The sequence below is a fragment of the Erinaceus europaeus genome, chromosome 15, assembly GCF_950295315.1.
Source record: "Erinaceus europaeus chromosome 15, mEriEur2.1, whole genome shotgun sequence".
In the NCBI taxonomy this organism is placed as follows: domain Eukaryota; kingdom Metazoa; phylum Chordata; class Mammalia; order Eulipotyphla; family Erinaceidae; genus Erinaceus; species Erinaceus europaeus.
Window position 1 is genome coordinate 21,365,697 of NC_080176.1, and position 26,138 is coordinate 21,391,834.

At 52.9% G+C, this 26,138-nt stretch overlaps 1 protein-coding gene across 5 annotated transcripts in view; it reads left to right on the forward strand.

Annotated features, from left to right (window-relative positions):
• The first annotated feature begins 457 nt into the window (after nt 1-457).
• Nucleotides 458-26,138, forward strand: part of SUN1 (Sad1 and UNC84 domain containing 1) — a 39,058-nt gene continuing 13,377 nt past the window's right edge. The window contains exons 1-10 of one of the 5 annotated variants that reach the window (XM_060173167.1): nt 459-545; nt 13,753-13,852; nt 17,444-17,632; nt 18,003-18,184; nt 19,115-19,141; nt 19,244-19,426; nt 23,212-23,394; nt 23,785-23,868; nt 24,125-24,235; nt 25,613-25,711. In XM_060173167.1, coding sequence (XP_060029150.1) covers nt 13,776-13,852; nt 17,444-17,632; nt 18,003-18,184; nt 19,115-19,141; nt 19,244-19,426; nt 23,212-23,394; nt 23,785-23,868; nt 24,125-24,235; nt 25,613-25,711 — 1,135 coding nt within the window. In that variant the 5' untranslated portion in view covers nt 459-545; nt 13,753-13,775. Of the gene's footprint in view, nt 546-13,752; nt 13,853-17,443; nt 17,633-18,002; nt 18,185-19,114; nt 19,142-19,243; nt 19,427-23,211; nt 23,395-23,784; nt 23,869-24,124; nt 24,236-25,612; nt 25,712-26,138 lie in introns of all 5 variants that reach the window. The other 4 variants (XM_060173168.1, XM_060173169.1, XM_060173170.1 and 1 more) reach the window with 4 other exon arrangements.

Genomic DNA, 26,138 nt, shown 5'->3' on the forward strand with positions numbered 1-26,138 from the left:
GGGTGGTGGGGTCTGGACACGGGGCTCCCGGCCAGCCATCCGCCACGCCCCACGAACTGGGGAGTGACCCGGAGGCAGCCTCTGCAACCCGGTGAGCCTGTCAGATGAGACCCCAGGAGATGCTGGGCGGGTCCCTGCCCTAAGTGCACGCCAGAAGATGGCCCCCCTCCTCCTTCGGCTTCAGGCCCCGCCTCCTCCAATCAGCCACGCCCCTTCCAGATGACTCCGCCCCATCCATCTAGCCCCGCCTCTTCCAGCTAGCCCGCCTCCTCCAGCTAGCCTCGCCTCCTCCAAATAGCCTCGCCTTTCCTTGCTCCGGCAGGCTGCGCGCGCGCACGCGCGCCGCCCGCAACCCCACGCTGATTGGTCGAGATTCCAGGCAGATCACGTCGGTATTGGCCAAGGGCCGCGGAGCCGCGCTCGCGATTGGTGAATATATATGATGTTCTCGCCCCCAGCCTCGGGTGCGGCTCGCGATTGGCTGGCGTCGGGCTCGTCGTCGGTCCGGCTTGCGCGGGCGAGGCCTTAGGCGGCGGCGGCGGCAGCAGCAGGTGAGTCGCAGCGGGGAGTCAGGCTGGGCCGAGGCGGGGGTGCCGGGGCAGGTGGCCGGGTCGGGGCGGCGTTTGCGGAGGAGGTCGGGGCGGGGTGCGTGCCCGGGGCGGGCGGGGGTCGGGGCCTCGGGGACGGGAGCGCGGGGTCCGGGGACTGCAGGCGCCAACAGCCGCGCCTCCGCCCCGCCCCGCCCTCGGCCCTCAACACACTCCCCCGCCCGGAGGCTCAGCCGACGTCCCGGTTCTCCGGGGACGCTGACAGCACCACTTCCGCCGGAAGTTCCGTGGTGCGGGTCGGTGGGTTCCCTGGGGCCCGGCTGCTGGTCTGTCCTTGAATCGCTCAGCGTCCCTGGTCTCCACGGCCCCCACCCCGTCCCTGTCACAGTACGCAGTGCTCACGCTGGTTCCTGTCATCACAACACCCAGTGTCCACGCAGGTCCCTGTCACCACTGCACCCAGTGTCCATGCGGGTCCCTGTCATCACAGCACCCAGTGTCCACTCCAGGTCCCTGTCACAGCACCCAGTGTCCACGCAGGTCCCTGTCACCACTGTACCCAGTGTCCATGCGGGTCCCTGTCATCACAGCACTCAGTGTCCACACGGGTCCCTGTCATCACAGCACCCAGTGTCCACGCGGGTCCCTGTCACCACTGCACCCAGTGTTCACCTGGGTCCGGGCAGGTGCGCTCAGCAGCAGAACTCTCAGCTCCTTTGTCTCCTGTCCTGCGTGCCCAGCTGGGTGTCCCTGACCCTCGGTGCCCCATGTCTGGGGGCTCTGCGACCCCCTGCTCCAGGCCTTTGTTAGGGTCACCCTCCCTGAGAAGAGCCCCACCCCAGCTCCCAGGAGCTGGCCTTTGCTGGACTTGCTCCCACCTGGCTCCCGGGATCAGTGCCGCTGCTGGGAGCACCTGGATGCGCTGCTCTGGTCTGTGGCAGCTCTGCAGCATGCAGAGGGCCACCGAGCTTCCCCGCCACAGCCGAGCCAGGGCTGCAGTGTGCACCCGTCCCCAGGGCCCTTTGGTGGCTGTTCCTAGTGGGTGTGACATGTCTTGATTTTCATCTCCCTAGCCACTGATGACACTGAACATCTTTTCACGTGCTCCTTGTGTTGTTCTTGGGAGAAATGTCCGTTCCAGACTTTTAAAAAATATATATTTATTTATTTATTTATTCCCTTTTGTTGCCCTTGTTGTTTTATTGTTGTAGTTATTGTTGTTGTTGGATAGGACAGAGAGAAATGGAGAGAGGAGGGGAAGACAGAGGGGGAGAGAAAGACAGACACCTGCAGACCTGCTTCACCACTTGTGAAGTGAAACCCCTGCAGGTGGGGAGCCGGGGGCTTGAACTGGGATTCTTATGCCGGTACTTGTGCTTTGCACCACCTGCGCTTAATCCGCAGCGCTATAACCGGGCTCCCGTCTGTTCCAGTCTTTTGCCAACTTTACGGTGGGAAAGTCGGCCTTCTTTTTCTGAGTAGTTAGGATTCTGTGACCCTCTTCAGATAAACAGTTCCCGCTTTCTTCCTCCTTCACTGAATTCAGGGGCCGGAGGTGGCATACTTCACCGCATGACATAATTTTAATCTGATGAAGTCTGATTTGTTTTTTGAAGTTTATTAAATTACTTTTTTAAAAAAATGTATTTCTTTATTGGGGAATTAATGTTTTACATTCAACAGTAAATATAATAGTTTGTACATGCATAACATTCCCCAGTTTCCCATTTAACAATACAACCCCCACTATTGCATTTATCATCCTTCATGGACCTGTATTCTCCCCACCCAAAATTACTTATTTTTAATAGAGACAGAACTTGGGGGAGTGAGAGCTAGAGATATCTGCAGCAGTGCTTCACCATTTATGAGTGTCCCCCACCCCCATCCACCATGGGAACTGGGTGCTTTTTAACCTCAGTCCTGCACAGGGTAACGTGCAGGCTCTACCAAATGTGCCACCGCCTGGCCCATGAAGTCTGGTTTGTTTATTTATTTATTTTAAAGATTTTATTTATTCATTCATGAGAAAGAGGAGGAGAGAGAGAAAGAACCAAACGTCACTCTGGTATGTGTGCTGCCGGGGATTGAACTGGGGACCTCACGCTTGAGAGTCCAGTGCTACTTTACCACCTCCGGACCACTGTTTATATATTTATTTATATTGTTTTTTAAAAAATATTTATTTAGTGGTCCAGGAGGTGGCGCAGTGATGAGGCTTTGGACTCTCAAGCATGAGGTCCTGAGTTCAGTCCCTGGCAGCATATGTGCCAGAGTGATGTCTGGTTCTTTCTCTCCTCCTATCTTTCTCATTAATAAATAAATAAAACTTAAAAAATATTTATTTATTTATTCCCTTTTGTTGCCCTGTTTATTTTTAAAACAAGAACGATACGAGGCGAGAGAAGGACCAGACACATGTTCTGCCCGGGATTGAATGCAGGACCTCATGCTTTGAAGTCCAGTGCTTTATCCACTGTGCACCTCCTGGACCACAAGTCTGCTTCATTAAAAAAAAATTTTTTTTTTTGGGAGTCGGGTGGTAGCACAGCGGGTTAAGCGCACGTGGCGCAAAGCACAAGGACCGGTATAAGGATCCCGGTTCAAGCCCCCGGCTCTCCACCTGCAGGGGAGTCGCTTCACAGGTGGTGAAGCAGGTCTGCAGGTGTCTATCTTTCTCTCCCCCTCTCTGTCTTCCCCTCCTCTCTCCATTTCTCTCTTTCCTATCCAACAACAGCGACATCAATAATAACTACAACAATAAAACAACAAGCGCAACAAAAGGAATAAAGTAAATAAATAAATATTAAAAAATTTTTTTTAAAGATTTTATTTATAAGAAAGATAGGAGGAGAGAGAAAGAACCAGACATCACTCTGGCACCATGTGCTGCCTGGGATTGAATTCTGGACCTCATGCTAGAGAGTCCAAAGCTTTACCACTGCGCCACCTCACGGGCCATGTCTACTTCATTTTTTAAAAAATATTTATTTATTTTCCCTTTTGTTGCCCTTGTTGTTTTTCATTGTTGTTGTAGTTACTATTGTTGTCGTTGTTGTTGGATAGGACAGAGAGAAATGGAGAGAGGAGGGGAAGACAGAGAGGGGGAGAGAAAGATAGACACCTGCAGACCTGCCTCACTGCCTGTGAAGGGACTCCCCTGTAGGTGGGGAGCCAGGGGTCGAACTGGGATCCTTAAGCTTGTCTTTGTGTTTTGTGCCACCTGTGCTTAACCCTGCTTCTTCTTTTTTTTTTTTTTTTTTTAACCAGAGCGCTGTTCAGCTCTGGCTTATGGTGGTGCAGGGGATTGAACCTGGGACTTTGGATCCTCAAGCATGAGAGTCTGTTTGCATAACCATTACACTGTCTACCCTCCGCCCAATCCTGCTTCATTTTTTTTTTTTAATTATTTATTTGGTGGGGGGAGGACAGACAGACACCAGAGCTTTGCCCAGCTCTGGCTGACGGTGGTTCTGAGGCCTGAACTTGGGCCCTCAGAGCCTTAGGCAGGAGAGTCTTGTGCAGAGCCATTATTATTAATTTTCTTGCTACCAGTGTTGTTGTTGGGGCTTGGCGCCAGCACTATGAGTATGCTGTTACCAGAGGCCTTCCCACCCCAATTTTTTAGATAGGACAGAGAGAAATTGAAAGGGGAGGGGAGATTGAGAGGGAGGAAAGACCACTTATGAAGTGTCATCTCTGCAGGTGGGGAGGGGGGACTTGAACCCGGGTCCTTACACTTGATAATATGTGCACTTAACTGGGTGCACCACCACCTGCCCCCGAGCTTCATTCTTTTTGCATGTGACTGCAGTTTTCCCAGCCTTGTGAAGACTACATTGGCCATAAATGTGGGCTTGTTTAGTTGTTTCAGGGCTTTTTTTAGTTCCTTTGCATAACCAGAGCCCTGCTCAGCTCTGGCTTATGGTAGTGCCTGGGATTGAACCTAGGCCTTCTGAGTCTCAGGCATAGAAGTCTTCTGCAAACCATTTGCTGTCTCCCCAACCTGTCAGTAGTTCTTCTCTTTTGGGAGTTCCATAATGAAAATTGGATTATTTCTCAGTGTTCTTTATTGTAAGCTTATTAAATTTATCTTTTTCTGGCCTGCCAGTCTTCATTCCTCCTTTGCCTTATAGCATCTGAGTTCATCACTGTTGTCTTTCCATCCTTTTCGTTCTCAAGACCATACCTGTGGTCTGGCTGTATTTTTATGAGTGATGTCTGGTAGAGGCTTCTATAGAAGGCATCTTCTGTGTTCAGTGGATTGATTTTAGCTAGAAGCTCCCGGGTGGCCTTCAGAGAGTGCTGCTTTCTGAGTGTAGTGTCTGTCTGAAGTGTGGTCTGCAACACGCTCCTCAGATTCTTAAACTAGAGACAGTTTGAAGTTGCTTGCAAGGAGTGCCAAGCAAGTAAGAGAAGCAGTCACTTAGGATGCAGCCTTCCTCTGTCCCATGTAAAGAATTCAAGAATTTGGAGGAGCAGTGCGGTGAAACGAGTTTGCTGCAGATTCCCGTGCACTTCATGGGGGAAGGAGGGAGGGTTCTGTCTGGGTTCCGGGCAACTGAGCTGGCAGTGCACACCAAGTGGGGCTCGGCTTAACACTGAGTTGCGGAGGGGTGACAGGGTTTGGTGAACATTACACCGTCTCTTCCGATTGATTCCTGAATCAGAAGCTGTGATTTAGGCTGTCTCCAGAGAGAGGAACGAACGTAGGTATTTACCCTCATCTGGGCCAAAGGAAAGAAGCCAGGATGGCTGACGAGAGACAGCGTGGTGTATAAGGGAGCAGTGGGCCCTACCTGCGCTCTGCAGACTGAGCCTATGGGTCTCACCTGGCCTTGCCTTCAGGGCCCACCTGCAGGCAGCGGGGTGCTTCTTGCCAGTCAGACGCTGGGGCCCTTCAGAATGGTTGCTGGCTTGGTGTGGTGTTTGTTTAGGAGGCGTGGCCTGTGTGACAGGCCTCTTGACATTTTGCAGACCTGAGTGCTGTGAGCACTGTACTTCTAGACTGAGCCCTAGGGAGTGAGGGCCCTGGGGGTGGGGGGAGCAGGTGCAGCTTGGAAACAGCAGTGCAGGGCTGCTTAGCTTTGTTTACTCTGATCTTCAGCTAATCCTGCTGTGAACGTGAGCTGGGTCCAGAAGGAGTAAGACACCAGTTTAAGGAGGTCCTCGCTTTCTGTTCATGCTGTGAGGCTTTGTGTATAAAAGGCACCCCCTCAGCCCAGCACTTCACATTTGGGAGGGCAGAGCATTACAAAAGGTCAAGGTGGGGGGCGGGCGGTTGCGCAGCAGGTTAAGTATGTGGTGCGAAGCACAAGGACTGGTGTAAGGATCCTGGTTTGAGCCCCCCCCACCCCTGTGGGGAGCCTATCCTCCCTGACATGCAGTGGCGAGAGTGGGGATGGGGATGGGGATGGGGATGGAGACAGGGACGCAGGAGTCTTTGGAGGCACCTGGGTGTGGGCACTTGTCCTGCTTGGGTGAGAGGACAGGTCATCACAGTTGTTACTAAGTGATGCTTAGCACTAAGATTGCATCCAGTTTGGGAGTGGGCGTTGGGGTCCTCAGAGAGGAACTGCATGTCAGACATCTGCATAGAGGGGGAGCAGGGAGGAATCAGGAGACATCCCAGACAGGAAGAGCAGGCATAAGGTGTAAACGGGTGGGGAGGAATGAACGGAGCCCTGAGTCTCTGTGAAATGTGAGGGCAGCAGGGCCTCGGTGTTGGCTTTTCTCTGTAGCTGCTGGGGAGCCGTGGTGTGTCTGCAGGGGATGAGGAGGTCAGGCCGCTTTGACTTGATTTCTTTGTATGTCTGCTTGCTTTTAACCGGAGCACTGCGAGGCTTTCGCTTATGGCGGTGCGGGGGATAGAACCTAGGACTTTGGAGCCTCAGACATGGGAGTCTCTCTGCAGGGCCATTTTGCTATCTCCCCCACTGGTCAGGCTGATTTGTAGGTTGCCTGTTCTGATAGAGGGAATGAGGCAGGCAGAAAGCTAGAGAAGGTGTGGCAGCAAGAAAGACACACAGCCCCCTGGGAGGAGGGCGCTGCCCACTTCCAGGCCAGGCTGCTGAGGGCAGCTCTGAACACGTTGAGTCAGTTACTTGAGTGTGAATCAGGCAGAAACACTCAGGACTTAAAGTCAGAGGACACCTCCCATTTAGGAAGGAAACACAGGTGGAGTCAGCCAGTTAGGAGACAGCGAATGGAAAGTCAGCTGTCACAGTGCTTTGGTTAGGGCGGCTGCGGCCCTCTGTGAGACACTGAGCCGCGAGACACTGAGCGAGCAGAGGGGCCCTCCCCATACCTGCAGCAGGTGTGCGGTTCACACAGGGTACAACCAGAAAGCAGAGAAGCCCCGGGAGGGCAAGACATTCTGCTGGCTGGTCTGCACCTGTCAGAGAGCCCAGCACTTCTCTGCTGGCAGGAGCCTGGGGAGGTCAGAGTGTTCCAGGAGCCTGCAGCTGCCCTGTGGGCCTGCGCCTTTAGCGTGTGTCACAGCACCTGCTTTGGTGAAGGGCCTGCCTGAGCCCCTGTTTTCACTAGCCAAAGCCAGTCCAGGTTCCCTTAACAAAACACTGAGCAGCGGGAGTCAGGTGTTAGCGCAGTGGATTAAGCGCACGTGGCGCAAAGCACAAGCACTGGCATAAGGATCCCAGTTTGAGCCCCCTGGCTCCCCACCTGCAGGGGCGTCGCTTCACAGGCGGTGAAGCAGGTCTGCAGGTGCCTGTCTTTTTCTCCCCCTCTGTCTTCCCCTCCTCTCTCCATTTCTCTCTGTCCTGTCCTGTTTAACAATGATGACATTAACAAGGGAAACAAAGTGGGAAAGATGGCCTCCAGAAGCAGTGAATTTGTGGTGCAGGCACCAAGCTCCAGTTTTAACTTGGAGGCAAAAAAGAAAAATAAATAAATAAAAACATACATTAAGTAAAATTTCAATACTGAAGCTGGAGAAATAGCTCAACCTAGAGAGTACTGAAACTGTATGTCTGAAGTTCCCAATTCAATCCTTGGTGCCACGTGTACTGCATGGGTGCTCCAGCTTGTTTCTCTGTGTCTCGTGAATAAAATAAAATGTTGTAAAATAAATACTGAAAATAAGTAAGTTAAAAAAAAAACAATGATGACATCAATAACAACAACAATAATAACTACAACAATAGGAAAAACCAACAAGGACAACAAAAGGGAAAATAAATAAATATTAAAAAAAAAACACTGAGCAGCAAAGTCGTGCCCAGAGTTTGCTTTGCTTCTCCTTGTTGTGGAGGCTGCACCTCCCAGCAGCCAGGGTGGGTGACCCCCAGCACCTCCCAGCAGCCAGGGTGGGTGAACCCCCCAGGCTTTCTCTTGCTGTCACCCCTTCAGGGTGGGTGTGGCCCTTGCTGGGTGTGGCGGCTTATGCAGCGGCTGGTTCGGGCCAATTCAGAATGGCTCCTGTGAAAATCCAGGGCGGCTGCTTCCTCTCATCCCATCATAATAGGGCTGGGGAAATTTTGCTTTTCCTTCTGCCAAATAGTACAGAAGGGAATAAATACAAAGAAGAGCCCCAAATTCTAGAATTTGCCACTAAATTTAATGTAATGCTTTTCTAGAAGTTTTGAAAACATTCGAGTATATATATATAAAACGTAGGTTTTTTTGTTTTGTTTTGTTTGTTTTTTGTTTTTTTTTACCAGAGCCCTGCTCAGCTGTGGCTTATGGTGGTGCTGGGGATTGAATCTGGGACCTTTGGTGCCTCCGGCATGAAAGGCTTTTTGCATAATCATTATGCTATCTCCCAAACTCTGTAGCATTCTTTAAAACTCAATTATCTTTAGATTACAGCCATGTATTTGTGATTTTTTTTTACATTATTTATTTATTTATTTTTAGATAGAAACATTGAAATTGAGAGAGGAGGAGATAGAAAGGGAGAGACAGGGAGTTGGGCGGTAGCGCAGCGGGTTAAGCGCAGGTGGCACAAAGCAGGTGGCGCAAAGCACAAGGACCGGCTTAAGGATCCCGGTTCGAGCCCCTGGCTCCCACCTGCAGGGGAGTCCCTTCACAGGCGGTGAAGCATGTCTGCAGGTGTTTATCTTTCTTTCTCCCTCTCTGTCTCCCTCTCTCCATTTCTCTCTGTCCTATCCAACAACGAAGACATCAACAACGAAGACATCAGTAACAACAACAATAATAGCTACAACAATAAAACAACAAGGGCAACAAAAGGGAATGAATAAATAAATATAAAAATAAATTAAATAAATAAAGTTTAACAAAGGGGGGGAGAGACGGGGTCAGGCTGTAGCTCATCGGGTTAAGCGCACATGGTGTGAAACTTGAGGATCAGCTTAAGGATTCCAGCTCGAAGCCCCGCCTCCCCACCTGCAGGGGGGTCGCTTCACAGGTGGTGAAGCAGGTCTGCAGGTGTCTATTTCTCTCCCCCTCTGTCTTCCCCTCCTCTCTGCATTTCTATCTGTCCTATCAAATGACATCAGTAACAACAACAATAAGAACTACAACAATAAAAAGACAACAAGGGCAACAAAAAAGAAAATAAATAAATAAAATAAAAAGAAAAGAAAAGAAAATTAAAAAGGGAGAGATGGAGAGAAACCTCCAGCCCAGCTCCACCACTTGTGATGCTTTCCCCCCACAGGTGGGGACCAGGGGCTTGAGCCCAGGCCTTGGGACACTGTAATGTGTGCGCTCAACCAAGTGTGCCCTCAACCAAGTGTGCCCACCTGGCCCCGGTAACCAGTTCATTTTAGAGGATTTTTAGTCCCTTCGATAAACATTTTTCCTTAAATGAACATAGACATGCAGGGTCCATTCAGGTTTCCTGTATTCTAGAGATAAACACAGAACATGATCTTTAGGAAACATTCTAAACCAGCTTAATATATTTTAAGTTTGTAGACAGAAATAACTAGTTTTAGCAGTTCTTGTTTGCTTTTGTTTTTCCTTTTACCAGGGTTATCTCAAGGAATTACCTCATGCCTACATAAGGACTCCACTGCTCCTTGTTGCCATTTTTTCCTTTCATTTTTTAAAAATATTTTATTTATGAGAAAGATAGGAGGAGAGAGAGAACCAGACATCATTCCGGTACATGTGCTGCCAGGGATTGAACTCAGGATCTCATGGTTGAGAGTTCAATGCTTTATCCAGTGTGCCATCTCCTGGACCACTTAGTTCATTTTCTTACAGAGACCAAAATAGGAGGAAAGAAGTAGAGAGAAACCTGTAGCCCTGCTCCATCACTGGTGAGGCTTCTCCTGCAGCACCGGGCTTCCAGGGCAGCCTGTGGTCACCGGACAATTCACTGTCCTTGTAAGCAAGGCTCTTGTGTGACTACAATCCTGAGCTGCCTCTTTAAGAATTTGTTGTAGGGACTGGTGGGGGGAGGGGGTGTACCTGGTTGAATGCACATGGGCCCAGGTTTAAAGCTGTGGCCCCCACCTGCATGGGGGAAGCTCCACAGACAGTAAGCAGTGCTGCAAGTGTCTTTCTCTCCAACTCTGTCTCTTCTCTCACCTCAATTTCTCTGTCTTATCAATTAAAATGGAATAAAAAGGAAGAAGAAGAAGAAGAAGAAGGAAAGGCCACTAGGAGCACGGGATTTGTCCAGCAGGCACCAAGCCCCAGCAATAACCCTAGCGGCAAACAAGACACTTACACTAAATTAACATAATTACCGTACTCAGATCTTAATTTTGATCAAAATCCAGAGACTAGGACAAGGGCCGTGCAGTGGTCACCCAGTAGAGCACCAGGTGACTATAAGCAAAGACCCAGGTTCAAGCCCCTGGTTCCCGTTTTAGTTTTACTTTGTGCCTTTGGCTTGTGCCACTTGCTTGAGATTCTGTATTCTACCCTGTGTGGTGGTGTTTTTGAGAAAAGTTTAGACATATTTTTAGGCTGTTACTAAATTAATACAGACATTCTAAATAGTAGTGGGCAGAAACAAAATCCATGTTTGGCCAAAGCCAGATCAGGTGCTAGGCTTGATCCTGCTGTGTCCCTGGGCCTGAGTGTCACTGTGCAACTTGAGGGGCCCTGGGTTGCGACAGAGCCCGTGAGGCAGCATGTCCGGGCCCACTGCACGCCCCGGCCGAGAGCAGAGTGTCCTGCTCGGCCACTGTTGGGAGTAGGGGAAGGGAGCCAGCGCATCCCCAGCCCCTTGAAGATGTCACTGTGGCCGACAGCTCCTGTTAGAACTGACTGGCGGGCAGCTCACGGCGGGCCCCGGCTCCTTCTCTCTTCAGTGCCCATCGCTCTCTTCCTCTGCAGGGCTCAGCCAAGGCTGTGGCAGTCAGGGCACTTTGGGGGTGGGATTGGAGTAAGAGGGCCCCCCCAATCTGTCGGCGAGATGGCCACTTAGGGAGAGTACTGGTTATGTGGCGACTCTGGGCACAGAGGAGGTCTTGGTGGTCACCTCCTGGGCTTTCTCTGGCTGTTGTAGACTGAGACAGCATTTTGGAGGCAGAGTACTTGCCCTTGATCCTAGCAGTGGAGCCCTGGCACTTCTCATTGCTGCAGGGATGACAGGGCTGGTGGAGCTGCTGTCCAGTGGTGCTCAGCCTGGGGGCCCTGCCTGCCTGTGGGAGCTCTGCTTGCTGGGGGGGCCCTGCTTGCCTGAGGCCCTGCCTGCCTGGGGGCCCTGCGTGTGTGTGTGTGTGTGTGTGTGTGTGTGTGTGTGTGTGTGTGTATATGGGGGAGGGCTGCTTCCCCCGGGCCCTGCCTGTGGGGGAGGGGCCCTGCTTGCCCCGAGGCCCTGCTGCTGGGGGGGCATCCCAGTGTCCTGGGGCCTGTGTGGTGTTTTAGACCAGGGGTGAGTCTGACATCTCAGAGATCACTGGCTCAGGAGAAAGGTGGTTTCTTTTTTAATCTTAAACATGGCTTATGTAATTTTAGTCCATAAAGTTATGACCGCAAAACAAAAAAAAGTTATGACCGCTAACATTTGAGCATCTGTTATGTGTTGTGCCTTACCCACATAATTTCACTTAACCCTCTTTTTTTTTTTTTTTAACTTTATTTCATTTCATCTGATACTTTCATTTAGTGCTCACATTTTTATAGAGGGAACTAACCCTTAATTTTACAGTGTTCTGAATCCACATCCGAATCACTTAGGGGCTGAACCATGGGGAAGGAAAGAAACGGACCACAGAGGTGGGGGCCCAAGTGCAGAGAGGGACCCCTAGCACCTGGCTGTGGCTGTGCCTTCTAGGCCTGGAGGCAGGTGCCTGGCTGCCCTTGGAGGTCTGCCTCAGGCTGGGCCGTGAGCCTCTATCTGAGATGGTTTCCCTGGAGGAACCAGAACTGGTGCTTGTGATTTCAGAAGGGATCTTGCGGGGGGTGGGGGAGGGCCCTGCTGGGGCTGGGGTGTGCCCTTGCTGGGGGGGTGCTGCTGGGGCTGGGTGTGCCAGCGTGCCCTTCCTTGCTGGGGGGGGGGGAGTGGCTGCTGGGGCTGGGGTGTGGCATTGCATTTGTGGCTCCTTGTTGCACACTTCACCCTAGATCGACACCATGCCTGCTCACTGTGTGGTCACTCCGCATGCAGTGGGCCTGGCGGGCCTATGATGGGAACTTGTGCCAGAGAGCAGGAGTGGAGCTCAGCTCCCAAACAGACCTCAGGCCAGAGGCGAGGATCCGTTTCCCTCAGCACTGAGGAGGCGGGCGCCTCATCCACTGGAAACTCCTTAGAGCTTCCGGAAGAACTGCTGTTCCTCCCCAGGGCTGTTAGGGGGGCGAGACTGAGCCCCGTGCTGGCACGGCTTTCGAAGCGGCCTGGGGTGCACATGTGCGCTGTGTGAGACTCAGCTCTGTGACGGCTGCCCTGTGCTGAGTCACCCCTCTCGCACCTGCCCCGGCTCAGGGTGCCCGCGGGACAGGACTGGCCCTAAGCCTGGGACTGTAGGCCCCGCCCCGGCTGGGTGCTGAGTGCCCCTTGGGTTTACCTGCGTTTTCAGGGTTGAGGTGAGCACACCTGGGGTAAGTCGACCCAAGTTAGCCGGAGCAGAGTCAGCTCTTTCTGATTCTTTGTAAGCAGTGTTTCAGGGTTCAGAGGCTCACAGGTGGTGAAGGCAGCACTGAGTGCTGATCCACTCAGGAGGGAGCCGTGGTGGTGGTGGTGGGGCTTTGCTCTTGCTCACTTGTTGGGGAAATTTGATCACAGGTTCTTGTTGCCTGGGTCCATTTTCACCCACCCCCACCCTCACCCCCATGCCAAAGCACTGCCCAGGCCGGCCCTGACAGCACGAGCCGAAATCCTACAGCCATTGTTCCCAGGCAGGGTAGGATGTGGCTCCATGCCAGGGGGGCACGGCTCAGGGTGGGGCCTCCCCAGTGTCCTGAGCCCATGTGCCGGCCTGAGGAGAGCAGAGGGAGGTGGAGGCAGCTGGGGACAGACAGCTGGATGTCATCATCCTGGTTTGCTTCATTTGCAGAGGTTTAGTTGTATTTTAGCGGACCTCCCAGTGAGGCTGAATTGTGTGGGCAGTGGAATAATGGGTCGTTGCAGATTTAAACTTTTTTTTTTTTTTTTTTTTTTTTTACCAGAACACTGCTCAGCTCTGGTTTATGGTGGTGTGGACAGTTTTAAACTTTTCAATAGCTGTTGCTGGTTTACATTACCAGTAAACAAATCGGAGTGTGTGTGTTTGTAACCAAGGGAAGTTTGAGTCATTCCAGTGAAACGTGGATGAAAGCTTAAAAAACAATATGCCCAACACTTTTTAATTTAAAAGTAATGTTTCTCTCTGGGGAGTACAAGAGTATCAACAGTGCTCTAGCCTTGCCCATCATTCCCTGTAGGGCACTGACCCTGAGTGCAGCTGGTAGTCTGCCCCGTCCTGACTGGTCCTGCTCCAGAAAGTTCTATTCTGCTTAGTAACACTGAAGCCTGACTTCAGAAGAAGAACATTCTGGCGTCTCCAGGGATGTAAACAGTCATTTGAAAAGGATTCTGAGTTTCTTTCAAAAGTGCCTAGATCTTCGTGATGACAAGTTCCATCGATGTGGGATCGATGCCCTGTCACTTTCATGGGCGTCATTTTAGAGGACTAAGCACAGTGACAGTGTTGCAGACTTGTAACCACAAGCAAACTCATCTCCTGTTTAAATGGCGTGACAGAGATGATGCCAGGGCTTGGTGTTGGTGGGAGCCTCCCGTGTGCCCAGCCCTCTAACACACGGCCTTGCTCTCTCCACCCCACAGCATGAGGTGAGACCGCAGACATGGACTTCTCCCGGCTGCACCTGTACACACCTCCTCAGTGCGTTCCCGAGAACACAGGCTACACCTACGCACTCAGGTGAGCTCGCCGATGGACGGGACTACAGGTTCCTGCGCCAGTTGTCGCGCACTTTTTTTTTTTCATATTTATTTCCTTTTGTTGCTCTTGTTGTTTTATTGTTATAGTTATTATTGTTGTCGTTGTTGGATAGGACAGAGAGAAATGCAGAGAGGAGAGGAAGACAGAGGAGGAGAGAAAGATAAGACACCTACAGACCTGCTTCACCGCCTCTGAAGCGACTCCCCTACAGGTGGGAGCCGAGGCTCGAACTGGGATCCTTAAGCTGGTCCTTGCGCTTTGTGCCACCTGCACTTAACCCGCTGTGCTACCGCCTGACTCCCCTGTGGTGACGAGATTTGAAAGTGAGATTCTCCTGGAGCCTCTTGTTGCTTTCTGACCAAAGCAGCGGAGAGCCTCTGTGGTGCAAACTCTCCCCATGACTCAGTGATTAGTCACCCAGTATGAGCCGCTGTCCCAGAGCGCTGTGCTTGGCAGTCAGGCTTGGAGGTTTTGTGATTGGTGTTAAAGGCTGAGTGTTTCCAAGTCAGGAAGCAGACAAAAGTGGGCTTCCCTTTGAGAGGAAGCCTCATAAACAGACTCAGCAAAGCCGAGATGACAAGGACACAGTCCCCCGCCCATGACCCTAAGGAGGAGGGATGTGCAGGTCATAAAGATCCTGACCATCAAGTGGCCCGTCTGGGCTCAGCTGTATGAATAAAGCCGCCCAAAGTGATGGCACAGGGTTCGAGGACTGGCCTCTGAATGAGAGGATAGATGCATGTCATCTGACACTGGAGGCGGGACCAACCATGAACCTCATGCCCTGAACCCAGAATTCTCCTGGGCTTGTGGCAGTTTTTGTTTTTGTTTTTTGTTTTTTTGCCTCCAGGGTTATTGCTAGGGCTCTGTGCCTGCACTATGAATCCACTGCTCCTGGAAGCTATTATTTATTTATTTATTTATTTATTTATAATTTTTCCCTTTTGTTTCCCTTGTTGTTTATCGTCATTGTTATTATTGTTGTCGTCATTGTTGGATAGGACTGAGAGAAATGGAGAGAGGAGGGAAGACAGAGAGGGGAGAGAAAGGTAGACACCTGCAGACCTGCTTCACTGCCTGTGAAGCGACCCCTCTGTAGGTGGAGAGCCGGGGGCTTGAACTGGGATCCTTGCGCCAGTCTTTGCGCTTAGCGCCGTGTGTGCTTAGCCCAATGCGCTGCTGCCTGACCCTGTAGTGGCAGCTTCTTAAAGGGCAGCGTGTGGCATAGCCATGTCGCTGATGAGCAAACCAGACCCCCACACTGTTTCCTCTGAGATTGGCCTGTCAGGTCTTGTGGCTTTTGTTTTAAGTCTTAGTCATATCAGTTGATTCTCTTAATAAAGGCGTGTATTTGGATGGAACTCTGGTTGAGGCGGTGCTGGGATCTGACTTCAGAGCCTCGGTGGCCGCAGGCATGTGCACTGGTGCTCTACCAAACTGTTCCAGCCTTTTGTTCTCTCTAGCCCTGGACAGAACATGGGGAAGGAAGACTAGTGGAGGATGTGAGCTGCACTTGCTGGGCCTGTGTCACTGGGACATGCAGCACCTCCCGCTGGCCCCAGGTGCACCGGCTTGTAGGGGGTGAGGCCGGCAGTGTGGCTATGCTCGTAGGCATGGATGAGGTGGGACAGGCCAGGTGGGAGTGTCCGCACAAAGCCTGTGTTCCTGCTCCTACACCCCCGGCCAGGCGCAGCTGCACTGGGAGGGCCTGGGACCCCTTTCCTTCAGTTCCAGAGGCAGAGATACATGGTTCACCTCTGGGTGCTGAGGGTGCTGGGCCTGTGCTATACTCCCCATGAACCCAGTGTCTGGGAGATGGGGGGAGAATGTGTATGTCTGAGAATGTATCTGAGTTTGAATGTGACTAAATGTGCGTGAGTGTAAATGTGAGTCTGAGTGTGTGTAATGCCATTGTGTATCTGAGTGTTGAGTGTTGTGTGTCTGTGTGTATCTGAGTGTCAGCCTGAGTGTGTGTCTGAATGTGAGTGTGTCACCACTGCTGCAGCTTCACTGCTTCCTCATTCTTTCTCACAGAGAGACAGGGAGATGGGGAGATGCCCAGCCCTGAAGCTTTTCTGGGCTGGGGTTGCACAGGGGCCCACAACTGACAGCGGCTTGTCTGCGCAGTCTCTACCATGGGCCTGTCACGGAGCACCGGGTCCGCACTGCTGGGAGGCGGGCCTGCTCTCCTGGGCTGGGCCCAGCCACGCTGTCACAGTGCTGTCACAGTATTCCCAGGCAGGGGAGGGTTCTGTGCTCTGTGCTGTCACACTGGCCACTGATGGCCACCAGACTGGGGCTGCCCTCGCACCAGGGTGCCGTTGGGACGGAGGGTGCGAGGATGCAGGTACATGTCCTTTGAGTGTGCGGTACAGCGTTGGCTCTGAGAACTCTGGTCACGCAGATGGGATCCCTGTTCCCCAGGGCTCTCCTCAGGCCCCCCCCCCCAACAAGGCTGGCTGCTTGGGTGAGCATGGGGCTGCTGCCCTCACACCTCCATGGCCAGAGCAAAGCCACTTGGGGTCCTGTGTGTCCTGAGCTTCCTGTAGGTCAGTGATGACTGGCCACTGGTCTGCACCCCTGTTGCCACATGCACGGAGTACAGGACGATCTGATTCTATAACACAACATCTAGATGCTTATAAGTGTCATGATAGCTATACCGTATTATGACTGTGGTTGTGCATGTGACTATAATATCGTCATGGGACTCTCCTAGGAGATCGTGACAAGTAGACTCGAGAGCTGAGATGAAAGTTGTCTTGTCTTCGCAGGGCTACTTGTGGCATCTAGGCCTCTGGCCCAGTCTGCCTTGAGCAGCCCAGAGCCAGGCCTCTCTCCCAGTGGCCCTCAGGTGGGAGTGACCCCTTCGCCCAGGTCTTGAGTGTCATCTCCTTCCAGAAGCTGGGCCCTGGGTGCCCTAGCATGCACCTCTCCTTCAGGAGGCATGGGGGTGACCCACCCTCCCCTGGGCCCCATGTGTCCCTTCCCTCTTGCCCTTGCAGAGTGGGGGTTCGTCGCACCCAGACACAGGCGCCTCGCTGCCCCTGGAATCCGGGTCCTGTGTGGTGGTGCAGCCCCCACCTTCGATGTCTCCCAGAGGTGCTTAGATGGGAGGCATGGCTGCCGCACAGAAGCAGGGTAGCTTGGTGCCAGGTGCCACCGCTGGCCTCTTGCTTGGTCCTCAGTGCCTAGCTGACTGCACATCGGATGTCACAGGATGCCATATGGCCCTGTCATCGATGGGCTGCTCTCAGTCTGGGTCCCTGCTCTTTGGGGCTGGCCTGCCTCCCTGCTGGGGACTCTGAGTGTGTCCTGAGTGACTTCTCGGGTAGCCCTGGCCCCAGGTTGCTGGCACCCAGGAACTGTCCCCGTCTGGGGTGGGGATGTCTGTCAGTGGGCCCCACTGCCTCGGGTGCTGACTGGGCTCTTCACGGAGGCGAGGCTGAGGCCGTGGTGGCTGCTCTCAGAACCTCGCTGGCAGACCTCACGCTCTGGTCTCTGCTGTTCACTTAGTTGCCTGAGTGCTCCTGGGAGTTCTGTTTCTCTGACGAGAGTCCTCTTTTGCAGTTCAAGTTATTCCTCTGATGCTCTGGACTTTGAGACCCAGCACAAACTGGACCCCGTGTTTGACTCCCCAAGGATGTCCCGCCGCAGCCTGCGACTGGCGACCTCAGCGTGCGCCTCCGGGGACAGCCAGGCTGGAGATGCAGCCGCTCATGCCAGCAGCTCTGCTTCCCTCAGGGACAGAGCAGCCAGGTGAGCGCTGCACCCTTGTGATGCCATCTGCAGAGAGGGTGTGGGGTGTGTGCACAGGCGGGGGCCCCACACGGAAAGCCATGGCTTGGCTTTGCTTAGCAGGTCGCACTGCCCAGTGCTGCCACCCAGCTCTCTGGTCTCCATGCTTCTTTATGCTTAACCGCTCCCAGGCCACAGTCAGAAAGCGGTTCTCACTGCACAGTCTTAGAAAGAGCTCTTGGACCCCAGTTTAAGAGTTCATTCTCAAATAAATGGATGTTTTCCTCCAGCAGAGGCCTCCTAAGGGACTGTGACCTTAAATGACTATTTCTTCTGAGATCTTGTGTCTGTAAAATGTGGTTGCTGTGTAATTACTCCTGTTTCTTCTCAGGACGGCAAAGCAGTTCAGGAGTATGAACAAAGAGACGTTCAGTCTGAACCACATCTCTAGGAAGGTGGTGTACTCTGTCAGCCAGACGGGCTCCAGTGGACGGCATGGCAGGGCGAGTGTGTGTCCTCCTGTGCTGGACGAGTCTCTGATCCGTGAGCAGACCAAAGTGGACCACTTCTGGGGTGAGTGACGGGGACTCAGCCAGCTGCCATGCCTGCATGTTCTCAGCTGGCTCCAGGCAGAGGGGTGCTGAGGAAGAGGCCAGGCTTCCTGTTTGGCCAGGAATGGGTATGTCCAGCCCACAGGCAGTAAATTATTTGGCCCAGCCCGGCCAAGGCACCTGGACCCTTTTTATTGCTACCAGGATTATCCTCTAGCACTCAGTGTCTGCGCATAACTCCACTGCTCCAAGCAACCGTTTCTTCCTTTTTTTGATACGACAGAACAGTTGAGGGGGAAGGGGAGATAGAGAGGGAGAGAGACAGAGATACCTGCAGACCTGCTGCACTGTTTGTGAAGCTTCCCTCCTGCAGATGGAGAGCAGGGGCCTCAAACCTGGGTCCTTGTGCCTGAAAACGTGTGTGCTTAACCACCTGGCCCCCACATGCTAAGTTTAAGTTGATAATTTTATATGACTCATGAATAATTTATAAGTATGTAAATAGCCCCTGTAGTAGACTCTGCTTTTGACAAGGACACCGAGCTGCTTCCCGAGCTCACTTCATGTTTTGATTGCCCTGTGTGAGAGGATTGGAAGATACAAATTAGTTCCCAGAATTATTTGGGCTAATTTGGAAGCCTTGGGATTCTTGCTTGTTCTGTTTTGCTCGGCTTGTGGGAGTGGTAGCCAGGCAACGGAGGAAGTGACTGCTGCTCCCTCTCATCCTCCTGCTATGGGGGAGGGGTGTGGGTGGGGTGGGGTGTGTGTTAACCTTGACTCACAAGGTAACATCTGTGCATCTGGAGAAAGGTCCACCTGTTCTAGGCATTTCAGAAAACAAGTCTTGACTAGTGCTACCTTGCTGACTGATGAGCCACTAACCTTTATTTCTTTGTGTGGGTTTTGCTCTGTTTTGATCATTTGAGCTCAATAGTGAACGTATGTCTTTCAGGTCTTGATGATGATGGAGACCTTAAAGGTAATTATCCCTTTCTCTTCCCCAGCTTTCTCAGCTAGAACTTCTGGCTAGGGACCTGTAGGTTGTGATAAACAGGTATCATCTGCTTCTTGAAATCTTCAGGTGGGAATAAAGCTGCCTCTCATGGAAATGGTGACCTGGCGGCAGGGGCAACCACAGCCCAGAGCAACGGCTATACCTGTAGGGACTGCAGCCTGCTGTCTGAGCGCAGAGACACACTTACAGCTCGCTCCCTGGCTCTCGGGCCCATCTCCAGGGTCTACTCCAGGGACAGGGGTCAGAAACGTAAGTCAGCCTCTGGGGGGGGGGGCTCTCCTCATGCACCTCAAACTGTGTGTGTGTGTGGGGGGGCTCCTAAGGGGCCTGGCTTCCTGCCAGAATCTCTGAGATTCCAGGTTCAATCCCCTGCTCAGCCAGAGCTGAGCAGGGCTCTGGGTTCCCTCTCTCTGTATCTCTTGCATTAAAAAGATACAGCATAGTGGTCTGGAAGGTAGTACAGTGATAAAGCTTTGGACTCTCAAGTATGAGGTCCCGACTTCAATCCCTGGCAGCACATGTACCAGAGTGATGTCTGGTTCTTTCTCTTTCCTCCTGTCTTTCTCATAAATAAAATCTTAAAAAAAAAAAAAAAAAAAGATACAGCATAAAAGTAAAATGAAATCTTAACAAACAAATCTGCCTTCTAGCAGGTATGAGCTCACAATGGTCCTTAAAGTCTAAGAAATTGGGAGTCAGGTGGTAGCACAGCAGGTTAAGTGCAGGTGGTGCAAAGCACAAGGACTGCGTAAGGATCCTGGTACGAGCCTGTAGCTCCCCACCTGAAGAGGAGTCACTTCACAAGCGGTGAAGCAGGTCTGCAGTGTCTATCTTTCTTTCTCTCCCCCTCTCTGTCTTCCCTTCTCTCCATTTCTCTCTGTCCTATACAACAACAGCAATAATAACAACAATAATAATAACCACAACAACAATAAACCAACAAGGGCAACAAAAGGGTAAAAAAATGGCTTCCAGGAGCAGTGGATTTGTGGTGCAGGCACCAAGCTCCAGCAATAACCCTGGAGAGAAAAAAAAGTCTAAGAAATAGATAGAAGTAGCTTATCTCCTCTTCTGTCTCTTCTTATCCCTTCAGTTGTATGTGGTTAATGCCTACGTACCCAAAAGTGTCTGATATTCTGTACTTTGGCGCTTTGGGCTGTTCTGCAGGCACACTCGGGTAGAAGGGGACATGCACTAGCTCCGGAGGGGGAGGGCAGCAGCTCGATGCAGAAGCCTGAGAGCACACGCACCTGGCCTGGGCTGTGCTGAGTGCTGTGTGCTGTGGCTGAGCACCCATGTGGGTCTTCACCTGAGAGCTGAGGTGCCCAGAACTTGACACCTATGGGTGCCTCACTCCACGAAAGGTGCTTCCTGTGATAGCCCCATAGCCAGCCCACTTCCTCCAGCATGGGGACGGGGGGGATGGCCTCCCTCTGGGAATTCATCCCCTCCCCTGTTGGAATTGATCAATTGAAGATTGGCTCTGAGGAACACAGGAGACATGTCTTCCTCCCACACGGGACTCACATGCACACGTGTGTGTACAGACGTGTGGTTGCCGATCCTTGTGCAGAGATCAAACCCAGGGTCTCAGCCACCTTACATTCCCAGTCTCTGTTTACTTAGTGAGAGGGAGAGAAGGAGGTGGGGGCAAGAGGGCAGAGCTGCTGTTTACTGATTAGAGGTAGACAGGACACATTAAAAACAGACACATTAAGAAACGAAGATGGGGGGGAGTCAGGTGGTAGCACAGCAGGTTAAGCGCACATGGCACAAGGACCGGCCTAAGGATCCTGGTTCAAACCCCTGGCTACCTGCAGGGCAGTCGCTTCACAGGCGGTGAAGCAGGTCTGCAGGTGTCTGTCTTTCTCTCCCCTTCTCTGTCTTCCCCTCCTCTCTCCATTTCTCTTTGTCCTATCCAACAACGATGACATCAATAACAATAATAACTACAACAATAAAACAAGGGCAACAAAAGTGAATAAATAAGTAAATATTAAAAAAAAAAAAAAAAAGGAAAGAAACTAAGATGGGCGCCAGTCGCTGGTGCTCCTCATGGAGCACACATGCTACCTCGTGCAGGGACTCGGCTTCGGGCCACTGGCTGCTCTGCAGGGCGCCTTTGAGTATTGTGAGCCAGAATACAATGCTTGCTTTTCTGTTTTTACCAGAGCACTGCTCCGCTCTGGCTTATGGTGGTGCAGGGGATTGAAGCTGGGGCTTTGGAGCCTCAGGCCTCCTTGTTTCTTGTCTCTGTTTGAATGCTGCCTTGGGGGCCCAGACCCACACCTTGCTCAGTTGCACGTGGGAGCATTATGGACAGCACCGGGCGGGGGGGGGGGGGGCCTCCCTGAGGTGAGGCGCTACTGCCGTCTCCCCTTCTCTCTCCTGCCCGACCAGGATTGGAAACCCAGCCAGTTAGGAGTTTGTTCATAGCAGCATCGAGTGCTGGTTTTTGTGGATGCTTTTGTAACCTTTTCCCCTTCACGTTTCAAGACTCATTTCATCCTCACTGCTGCCTGGTAGCTTTATGGCCATCTGGCCACTCAGTTTTCTGTGCACAAGGCTGTCTCTGCTCTGCTCAGGAGCCACCAGGCCTGGCCACCACCCAAGTGAGGCGTGTCCCACTTGACCCTGTGACTTCAAGTTCTGACCCTTTTGAAGTTCAAGTTAAATGCACTCTTGGCAAAGTTTTGTTTTCCTGGCTTAGGTCAGGAAGACTTGAAAAGGCTCAGAGCCTGAAACTGCCCTTCAGAAAACAAGGGATTGCTGAGATGTGGCGCCTGGATAGGGTAGGTGTCCCATGAGGGTTTGATTCAGTGACGTTGGCAGAGTAGAGCTCTGATGCTTTCCTCCCCCCTTTACCCCTTAACAGTAAAATCTTTTAAAAGAAAGAGACAAAGAGAAAGCTTTCTTGTGTATTCTCTCTTCTGCAAAGGCAGTGCTATCCTCAAGGAAAGGTGTCAGTCAGCTAAGATGGAGGCTCGACTGGCAGTGTGCCTGCTGTACTATCATGTGCCTGAGTGTGAGCCCAGCCCTCACCACGCTGAAACTTTGGTGCTTTGGCATCTCTCCCTCTGTCTCTGTCTCTGAAAAAGTGACTGTAAAGCACTGGCGATGACAAAGGAGAAGGCCGTGCCTTTGAGAATCCAGCACTTGACCCGGTGGCCAAGAGGAGGCTCTTTCTTGCTCAGTGAACCAGCTTGAGGTGGCGTGTGCTGCCCACGTTCAGTGGACTGGCGTGGCCCCAGGCCCTGGGACTATAGGCCCAGGTGGAGAGCTGGTATTGGGGCAGCTGTCACCGCTGGACATTTCAAAAGGCTTTTTAGCTTTTTCAGTTTTAGCTGAAATAGGCCCTCCCAGACCACTGCCCCCACAACAGTCCTCTCGCGTCCTCTTCCTGTGCCAGCTCTTTGGCTGTCCGGCCACTGTGACAGGCTAAGAATGGCTGTTGGTCTTCCAGCCTCTGCACTGGACATGCCACAGAGGAGCAAAGGCTGTGGTGGGAGTAGTTCAGAGTTGGCACCTATGCCCAGAGCCAGGCCCTGGTTTAATACCTGGCAGTCTGCAAGAGAAAAGCAAAGTCCTAGTTTTATTCCTCTACAGACTCTGCCTCAACTCACTGGCAGGCAGCCTCCCTGAGGTTCACTAGACTGGTGGGGCCTGAGTCCCTCCCTCCCGTGTCCTTCCCCCTGCCTGTCCCATCCCTGATGCCTGTAGTGCCCATCAGGCCTTCTCTAGGCTGGTCCAGAAAATGCAGCCGGGCTTGCATCTGGAGTGCCATTCAGTCAGCATCGGGGTGTCTGTGTGAGCAGCGCCAGGAGGTGGGCTCAGCGAGGAGGCGGCAGTGGATCCCCATGGGGGACTCAGCTCTCCAGGGAGGCCCCTCCGCAGCCTGCAAGCACAGGAACACAGCGCCACCACTGCCCCTTGGCCCCCACGGTGCCTTCTCTGGGGGCTGCCTGCAGGTGCCGGTGGGCCTGCTGCCAGGCCTGAGGGCTCTCCCGGGGAGTAACCGTCCCGTCTCTCGATAGGCGGCGTGTCTTTCTGCGTGGACAGGATGCTGTGGCTGACCAAGTATGCCTCATCAGTTCTCCCGTCACTCTTAGCTCAGCTCTTTCGAGTGGTTTTGATGAAGCTCACTTACGATTCAGACAATGACAAATTGAAAACGTATGAATCAGAGTGGTTTAAGTCAAAAAGCCATGAATCAAAAGGTATTTACGTGAATGTTCTCCTTCCCCACCTTGTCAGACCCCCCCAGCTGCAGCAGGCACCTCTCACGGTGTGCACTCTCTCTGCTTTCTGTCCGTGCCGACTCTTGGTCTGCTTTCTCGGGAGCTTTCTAGAAGGGGACGTGAGAGCCTCCTGGCGTGTTCTGTGTGTTGACCAGTGTCTGACATTCCTGAGCACTTGATAGAGAAAGCTGGCAGCCTCTTTACAGCAAAGCTGTTCAGTTGACTTCTCAGACGCTGCTGCTCTAGGGAGGCTGTGGGTAGCCCCGCGGGGCCCTCGGCCTATAGGCTCTGTCTGCACCGGCTGCCGGGGTCAGAGACATGGGGGGCACCCCGGGGGCGTCTCCTGAGCCTCTCTCGCATGTGTTGCAGCTGGATCCGGTCACTGTGGGAGAATGAATGTGGCAGAGTCTGTCGGGGAGCAGAGCCACCTCAGTGGGAATGGGCAGTCTCTGTGTAAGTATGCTTCCCTGCGCAGGGCTGTTGCACTGTCACCCCAGCATCCCCTGAGGCGTCCCCTGAGGCTCCCTCTGAGGTTCTCTGGAGCACAGCCCCACAGGGAGCCTCAGGCGCTCAGACTGCAGGCGCCTTGATTCCTTTCTTCTTTCTTCCTTTTCTCTGTGCATGATGGTTTGCCGATCCCCTCAAACGGCCATCGCTACACAGTTGATTGGCAAGATGTGTGGACTAACTGCTTGTCCCCACCCCACAGGCGATGACTGCAAGGGGGAGACGCGGCGGGAGACACGCTGGGCTGTCCACAGGCTGCTGTCCTGGCCGAGCCACACAATGGGGGCTCTAGGCTGTGCCCTCTCCCGCACAGGTGGTCTCTCGCTGCGGGCTGTGGGTGGGCTCCTTCCAGATGCCCCTTGCTGAGTCCGTCCTGGGGGTTCAGGTGCTCACTGATAGGCATGTCTGTGCTGAGTGCACCGTGGGCGTGTGAAAGAGGCTCAGGGCGGGCTACCGGCTGCACCCTGGGATCCAGCCCCCTGAATTGCAGGAGAGCTGCCGCCCCCCAGGTCCTGAGCTTCTGTTTTTAGATTTTAATGTTATTTATTTATTTATTATTGGATAGAGGCAAAGAAATATTGAGAGGGGAGTGGAAGATAAGAGAGGGAGAGAGGGGGGGTCGGGCGGTGGCACAGTGGGTTAAGCACACGTGGCGCAGAGCGCAAGGACCGGCATAAGGATCCCAGTTCGAGCCCCTGGCTCCCTACCTGCAGGGGAGTTGCTTCACAGGTGGTGAAGCAGGTCTGCAGGTGTTTATCTTTCTCTCCCCCTCTCTGTCTTCCCTTCCTCTCTCCATTTCTCTCTGTCCTATCCAACAATGAACAACATCAACAATGGTAATAATAATAACCACAACAAGGGCAACAAAGGGGAAAAATGGCCTCCAGGAGCAGTGGATTCATGGTGCAGGCGCCGAGCCCAGCAATAACCCTGGAGGAAAAAAAAAAAGAGAGAGAGGGAAAGAGACAGAGATGCCTACAGCCCTATTGCCACTTGTGAAGCTTTCCCCCCTGCAGGTGGGGTCCCAGGGCTTGAACCTGGGTCCTTGCACACTGTAAGGTGAGCCCTTAACTGTGTGCACCACCACCTGGCCTACTTCCCGAGCTTTTGTAGGGGAGCTCACTGCTGCCCCCAACTGCTGTCCCCAGCTGCCTCCTGGTGCCCCAGGCCCACTTGGCCAGGCCTTGCCCAGACCACTGCCCAGCTCTTCCCCACAGCTGTCTTGCACAGGGCCGCCTTTCAGGGCGCCTTAGTCTCACTGAAGACCCGACATGTAGACAATTGTCTCGACTACTAATCAGCCCACAGTAGGACATTTCCTTTTGACTTTGCAAAACTCATTCCTTTGCATGTCGGTCATGTTGGAGGGACTCACAGTCTCAGTACACACCTCTCAGCACTTGCTCTTTAAGTAAGGGAAACCATTTCTGTCTTCTGTGACGTGTGTTGAAATGAGCACAGTGTTTCCTCTGCTGTGAGTCCGCCTCCTGCCCAAAGGGTGAGCTGCCCGCCATGGCTTGAGGGGCCCAGCACTCAGCGTGGTTTTCTGAGCTGCTTTCAGTGTCTGGTTTGAACGCGGTGTCTTTGTTTTTGTCTTGGGAAGGGAATGGGTGATGTTGAGGACCCCAGCATGTGCCAGCAGGAACACATGTGTCTGAGTGCGCCCTCCCACGTGTGTCATCCGCCACAGGTCACCTCTTGCTGCAGACGCTGCAGAGAACAGGAGCCACAGGCTGGTCCGTGTCCAGGACGGTGCTGGCGGTGCTCTGGCTGGCCCTGGTGGCTCCAGGTGGTTATTGGTGCTGAGCGGCACCACACCTGCATGTCAGCACCTGCATGTGTGTGCCTAACCACGCAGCCGTCCACCACGGGGCCCTGTCTGCTGTCAGAGCCCCTCCTTCCTGTGCCCCTGCTCTGCTGATACCACTCTCTAACCCTAACCCTAACACATGTGCCACTCTCTGCGCCTGGGCTTGGTGTGCGGTCCAGAAGGCCAAGCTGTCTCCCATGCACCCACGTGCAGGAGTCCATGTCACACCTGCTCTGCAGTGTCTGTTCTGCACCTGTGAAAGGGGTAGCATTGTCACCCTCAGCCAGGGACAGATTCAGCATCCGCCGGCCAGTGTCCTGTGCTCCGTGTGGCTGTGACAGAAACGGAGGCGCTGGGTGTCGAGTATTTATGAGAACAACGCGTAAAACACCTGGTGTCTTATCTT